General features: G+C 34.6%; 1 protein-coding gene across 1 annotated transcript; it reads left to right on the top strand.

Annotated features, from left to right (window-relative positions):
* Positions 1–4885: 4885 nt before the first annotated feature.
* On the top strand, positions 4886–6713 carry LOC130728336 (photosystem I reaction center subunit XI, chloroplastic). The gene is made up of 2 exons (XM_057579780.1): positions 4886–5122; positions 6046–6713. Exons 1-2 carry the CDS (start codon positions 4967–4969, stop codon positions 6535–6537), a joined length of 648 nt encoding a protein of 215 aa, XP_057435763.1. The 5' UTR covers positions 4886–4966; the 3' UTR covers positions 6538–6713.
* The last annotated feature ends 617 nt before the right edge of the window (positions 6714–7330 follow it).

Below are 7330 nucleotides of genomic sequence, written 5' to 3'. Positions count from 1 at the left end.
TGAATTCTCAATACTTGAAAATTAAATATTATGATCTAGATAATAACTCAATCCAAATGAGATAAAAGAAAATGAGATAATCTAGACAAAAATGGAAATTCAAATGGATAAAGTGAAATGATAGATACTTATCCATGTTTGATCCAAATAAAAATTAAATGAAAGTTGATAAAATTTCTTTTATTTCCAATTTTAAGATGTGAACGATGACTTTTATCTTTTCGGTGCTAGAAGGATAATTTTTTTTAATGACAGCAAATGCTTAAATTGAAATCGCCACTGATGTCAAAGTGTCAACAAGTACAAAAGCAACAGTTCCCGTATGATAGCTCAAGTGGTAGGAGTTTGAGGACATATGGGTTAGGTAGGGGAGGTTTAAGGATTAATTCCTGTCGGGTGCAAGTAAAAAAATGTACAAAAGCAATAACTTCAGGAGGTACCTCTTCAATCTACACTAAATCTGTGAATGAGGAGACATTCCTGGCTAAAAGATCCGCTACCATGTTCCCAGAGCGTCTAACAAAAATAAAATCCAAAGAAGGATATCTTTAGTCTAGGGCAATTTTTTTCACTAAACATCCACGGTCCCACTTACACCATGGACTTCTTCATTTAATAAAGTATTATTTTTTGAATAAATTATAACGATTACAAAAATTAATGGCTATAATTTCATAAAAAATTAAAAAATTAATGGCTATAATTGTATTGAAGAGAGATGGAGACAAATCTTGCTGCGTTTTTTTCATCGAGGTCATCAATTCTATTTATAGAACTAAACTTTGTGTGGCATGTTTTTTAAACTGTAAATGCACTTCAATGGAATGGACACAAACGATCCAGCATGAAACTGGTTGTTTTCTACGTTGATTTTGGTATGATGCATTAAAGTAGCCATGGCATGGCATTTTTTTTTTCAGTTATTCGTTTTGTGGTGATTTATAGAACAAAGAAATTTGGGAGGTAGAGAGATAACTATATTTTATATTAGGCTGTGAAATGCTGAATGCAGCTTTGTGGTAACAATTGGATTTTATCGAGAAACCATTGGTTGGCTTGAATCAGCTCTTGCTTGATGATGCTGTGGGAACTTCTTTTGAAAGAGGTTATGTCGGCTGTCGGGTAGTTTTATTTTTTTTCTTCTGGTTTTTGTTATCTTTTGTTGGTTAAAACCAAAAAGCTTTGTGGAAACAGTAATGGTGCATGACGAACAAATTTTTTTTATCATTGATATAATAATAAAATATTGAATGATCGAGATTGAATTATTAAAATGATTAAAATATTTTTACTCACTTTTCTCGATTGCGTTGCTTCTCTCCCTCCCTAATGATGAATTATCATAGCAACAGAACTAACAATCTACTGTTATGGCTGTCAAAAAAAAAACAATCTACTATTATGAGCCTTATTGGTGTCCAACGAAACTGATTAACCCTCTCATAAGTGTGTGGGAGACCCTAGTCATGGGCATGTGAGGGGTGAGAGAGTTCCATAAGTCTTTTATTCAAAATGTTATCAAACGATATAGAGGGATTCATGAGCTCTATCTGAAAACAAATATAAAGATCGAATTTGATGTATGAGAACCCTAGCCATGGAGATGATTCACAAACCAAATCTAGACGCAAACAGAAGGCAGTGATGAGTGAGAGTGGACTAACGCCAAATCTAAACGCGAACTAAAGATGGTGATGAGGTTAGAGTGAAATGAGGCCAAATCTGGAGAAAGAAGGTGATGGGGTGGGGGTAAAATGAGGCCAGATACGAATGGAAGACGGTGGTGAGGATTGAGATTGTGCGTAGAAGATGGTGATGATAAGAGAGTAAAATGAAATTGGGGATGAAATGCATGTAAGTGAGAAAAGAGACACGAGTGAGGGCGAAATGAAATTGTGACACATAAGGGCAGTTAAAACTCTCATTTTATAAATTAAAAATATTACTTTTACGGCAGGTCAAGTCACCGTAATGTACATCTTTTTGTATTGGTAGATTGCAGCGTTTCCAACCGACATTATTGTATAGAAATTTGCCCTAATATTTTTATATTATGGAGGCTGGAAAGACCGCCCTGATGTACTGGTTTTAAAGAACAGTCGCAATAAAATCATCATGGGTAATCTACTATTTACTAAAATGTACATTTATTATCGTAAATACTTATTTAAGTTATATATTCAAATTGACCTCAAATATGTTATCGAATGATAGTTCAAGTGATAAGAACTATATGACATGTGAGGGAGGTCCAAGGATCAACATTTGGAAGGTGCAATTTATCTTTCTGATGTAAAAAAAAATTAACCTAAAAAATATATTTAATTAGTCATATTATTCTCGAGTAGTGTGTTTGGCCATTGGGTCTCGTGTAAATCAAAAAAAAAATTAATCACCATTAGAAAAAGAAAAGTAGGTCATGTGATTTTTTTAAAACATGCAATATGGTTCATGACATGTGTAGTGCGTTAAACCAGCCTCTTTGAGTATTTTAATAAAACTTGATGGACATAGTAATTTAATAAAAGGAAATTAGATTTTTGTTGGTTTCAACTTATCTTAAAACATTCTCAAAATATGAGTTTTAGGTTTGGTGTGTAAGTTTTTAAAATTTATTCTCGGCGATGGATTTTCACACATATAAATTGAAGTTTAATAGATATGCACTATCAGTGTAAAATAGTTTTACACTGACATCCAATCAATGTTAGTCACGTAGGAGAGATAGTTACATTCATTTTTAATTTTAATTAAAATAAAAATATATTTGCTTATTTGGTGGAATTCAATTAGATGTCTGTGTAAAACTATACTACACTAACAGTGTATATCCATTAAATTTTATGAATTAATCTCATATTCTTATTGAGAATGAAAGTTATTTCCCACTAACAATTCATTTTATCATATATTTTATAATTTTTTATATTTTAAAAATATTCCTGGAAATAATATATACAAACGAAACGTATTTTTATTTTACCCAGAAACAAAATGTCATTCCTAATAATGAGATTCTTGAAAATACTTTGTACAACTTGAAACAAATTCTCTTTATGGTAGTTAATTGCCGCTAAAATGTATATTGTATATCGCTGAAAAGTGTATGACTTTTAGCTGCATCATTTAATTTTTGGTTTTTAATTAAATGAACCCACTTTAAATTTTGTATCCTTGCAACTTTTGATCTAAACCAATGGAAGGAACAACTCAATGTTTGTGCTTTCTTTCTATTCCCTCATTTTTCATCCCATTACGAACCAACCAACCAAAAGATTGTCAAAAACAAAAGAAAGAAGATGGGATGCATGGGGATGGAAAGCTGTTGGAGGTGACCTAATTGCTTGTGCAGAAGGCATTATTGTCAAATAAATAATATTGGACGGTCAATATAATGTGGCAATCAAGCTATTGCATGTTGTCATTAAATGTGTCCTCTTTTCCCCAATAATAAAAAGCAGTCAAAAGAAAAACACAATCCATAAAAAAGCATGGATATGAAGACAAAAAAATCAAAGTTTTTTTCTATTGGGCAAACTATGGAGTGTAGACCAAGTATTGGAATTTCAACATCTTTGGCTCAGCCCCTCCTTTTTTAAATTCATTGAGCGCCCGTTTATGAGTTCTAAAGCACAAGAAGAACCTTCTCTGCTAGTACTTTGCATAGTTTGTACATGTTTAGAGAGACTTCTTTTCATAATTATTTTTTAATTAATGTAATTAATCAATTCAAAAATTATCCAAAGGAATTAATAATCAAGAACATGAACACCAAAACTCAAAGAAATTAATGTGCACTCTGAGCCAAAGAATTTGCCACTATATATATATAAACTGGAACTTGATCTCCCCATGTAACAAGATGAGACTACAGATGATATCTTAAGGACTCCACTAATGCTACCTCTGAGAAAAGCATATCAATAGCAGATGCCGAGTCACTCTTTAATCTTATAACAACCTTAGGGTAATTAGAAACCAACTCTACACCTATATGAATAGCCCTGAGTTCTGTCAAGAGGGTTGAAGGTTTGCAAGCGGTGATAAAACCTCATAACCCATTGCCCATCACTTCCACAAAAGATATACCACTTTTAGATGACCATACCCATCAGTCCAAGCTAAATTTAACCCAGCCAAACAACCGACAACCACACTAAGAAGTTCAATTGTATTTCATTATATTTCGACATAATAATTGAATTAAAAAATAACATGATCAAATCTGATGAAACATCTAATTCGTTAACACATTCAATGTATAATCATTAATTAATTTTTTTTTTTGGTCAAAGGAGGATAGTTTCCAGATTCATTGATAACGGCAAAATGCCCAGACAAATTACAAGTCGAACATAACCACGAGGCGCTCAAGTGAGCCCAGCCTGATGCCTTTACGGCTCTAAAGGGGAACTCAAGATAATTCACTTGCAACATCAAGGAGTGATACAACAATGCAAATCATATAATACAATAAAAATAGAGCATGCTCACTCAAGCCAGAACCAGAAGTTAATTAATTTCAAATAATAGGACTCATGAGTCATGAACTTCTCTTATTTTTGGTCCAATAAGTCATAATCTGTTTTTTTTTTGTCACTGAATACTAATAAGTCATAATCTTGAGTTGCATTTTCAAGTGTTCCTTTTTATTTTGGGGTGACAATACCTTTTCAAGTGGGTGAATGGATCAAAAGGCCTGTGTACATAGGACTTAACCAAACCCAAAAGAGCCCATAAATATAAACCAAAATATCAAATATTTCAAGGTTGGGTTTTGGATAAGGGATAAGGTTTTGGTATGCATTTCAGCCAATGAGATTTGAGGAGCTTCAACAGCCACAACCTTGAACTTTGATTGAACCATGATGAAAGTACTTAGCCACCACGGTCCCTCAATTGAGACACTGTGTGTAGTAGTAGCAACAACTCTTTGTGCTGTGTTGGAATTCACAAAATTAAGGCCATGGCTGCTGCTTCTCCAATGGCTAGTCAGCTCAAGTCCACCTTCACTAGGCCTTCTCTGGTCACACCCAAGGGCCTCTCAGGCTCTTCTCCACTCCACCTATTGCCTTCTAGAAGACAATTCACCTTCACTGTCAAGGCCATTCAATCTGAGAAGGTAGGCCACTTCATCCATATGTGATATCTTCGCGGATCAGCTTATTTTTCCTCATAATCAATTCTGACACTCAGAACCTACGCATATAAGTTTCTCTCCAAAATTTATTTTGGTTCTATAATAATTATATATATGCTATTAGTTATAACTAGGAAATCATTTCTGCCATATCCCATTTGCTCATAGTATGTTTAAATGAACTTATTTTTGCTCGGAATCAATTTTGTACACAGAAGATATTCGCATAAGCTTCTCCATAATTGAGTTTAGTTCTAGAATATATAATTGTAGAAGGATTTTCAGATGTGCTATTAGTTATTACTAGCAAAGTTTTCATTATCTTCTAAACAATGTACTATGTATGAACAAAGTATGAATGACTGTTTTTTTTTTGTTGCCTCATGTTTTCCAACATGCTATGAATCATGGACCATTTTAATTATATGAAGAATGTCAACATAAATTCAGATTTACAACTTCTGTTTGTTGTATTTTTTAATGATTTAAGCTCTCACATATATGACTCATATGAGTCTTAATTAACATTTTTAACATCTATAATCTAGAAATGGTTTGAAAACACACACCTTATACCATTATGTAGAAATCTATTGCTTGGTTTTATTACAATGTTCAATAAGAAGCCTTTTTTTTTTGTCTTAGCGTCATTAGATTAAAGCCACTAGGACAGCCGAACAGCACTTACGTCATGCAGGATAAAGAGAAACCTATATAAGAAACTTAGTTTATATGTCAAGTCTGATTGAAGGATTTTATAGGATTTCTGTGGCTGTTTCTGTCTTAATATTTTGTTAGGTTGTGATTTTGTGAGCAAACATGCTATGTTTTGTAGAGTTTTATTCTGTAGCATTATGATATTGCTTAGAATCCCTTACTGACTGGTGTTTTCTTGTTTTTGGCAGCCAACTTACCAAGTGATTCAGCCAATTAATGGTGACCCATTCATTGGAAGCCTTGAAACTCCAGTTACATCAAGCCCCTTGGTTGCATGGTACCTCTCTAACCTTCCAGCATACAGAACTGCTGTGAACCCACTCCTAAGAGGGGTTGAAGTGGGCTTGGCCCACGGGTTCCTGCTTGTGGGCCCATTCGTGAAGGCCGGGCCTCTGAGGAACACCGAATATGCAGGAAGTGCAGGCTCTCTTGCAGCTGCTGGACTTGTGGTGATCCTTAGCCTCTGCCTCACAATCTATGGAATTTCATCCTTCAATGAAGGGGATCCATCCACTGCACCTTCATTGACCTTGACCGGCCGCAAGAAGGTGCCTGATCAGCTCCAAACAGCAGATGGCTGGGCCAAATTCACTGGGGGGTTCTTCTTTGGAGGCATTTCTGGGGTTACTTGGGCTTACTTCCTCCTCTATGTCCTAGATCTTCCATACTACTTCAAGTGAACAGCTTAACTTTCTGTTTGTATTACTTATTCTCAATGAATGAACAAAGCATGGATTGTGCAATTGAGATGTATGTAAATGCTGTATTTTGTAACTCTCACTTTGTAACAATGTTCAGTCTCCTCTCTGGTTTTGGGCTATCTATCTTTGAATAGAACTTTGGTTTGTTTTGGTAAGCAACTTAAGTAAGTGCTCATAACAATAAGTGTTCGTCGTAGAAGCTGTTATTCGTAAGCTAATTTGATAAGCTTATTGAAATAAGTTCAAAATATGTTTTAGGTATGTATAAGCACTTATTCATAAACTATTTTGAGAACATTATGAAAATAAGTGATAAGATTAAACCTCCTTTGATCCAAGTTTATCGCCGGAAAAAAAAGAATTTCAGGTCTGGAACCACCATGGGGGGTGGCGCAGCCACTACTGTGGCCATGGAGACTGCTGAGCAGCCAAAACAGCAAGGAGAGAGGGGAAATACGAATTTGGCAGATGGATAGGGGCAGTTACCAGTCTGTAGTTATTAGGAGTTAGCAGTTATTATGTGTGTATGTCAGTTTGAATTCAAAATAGAAACTGCACTATGCAGTTGTATAAATAATAGATGTAGCCTATTAGATGATCATCCAGGAAATTATAAGTTTGGTAGTATGGAGAGAACAAGCTCTCGAACTCCTGCTGTATTGTACTATTCCCAGTAGAGATTCTTCATCTCTGCAGTATCAATAATAATTATCCATTATTCTATTCCCCTATCTTATCATTTTGGTATCAGAGCACCATCCAGGTGCTGTGG

This window comes from Lotus japonicus, chromosome 1 (genome assembly GCF_012489685.1).
Source record: "Lotus japonicus ecotype B-129 chromosome 1, LjGifu_v1.2".
Classification (NCBI taxonomy): Eukaryota; Viridiplantae; Streptophyta; class Magnoliopsida; order Fabales; family Fabaceae; genus Lotus; species Lotus japonicus.
This window is presented reverse-complemented; position numbering and strand designations above follow the sequence as displayed.

Bases quoted from the DNA above. Each gene is read 5' to 3' on its own strand.
- LOC130728336 (XM_057579780.1), top strand. From the start codon at position 4,967: ATGGCTGCTGCTTCTCCAATGGCTAGTCAGCTCAAGTCCACCTTCACT. The intron at 5,123-6,045 runs GTAGGCCACTTC...TGTTTTTGGCAG, and splicing joins AGGCCATTCAATCTGAGAAG to CCAACTTACCAAGTGATTCA.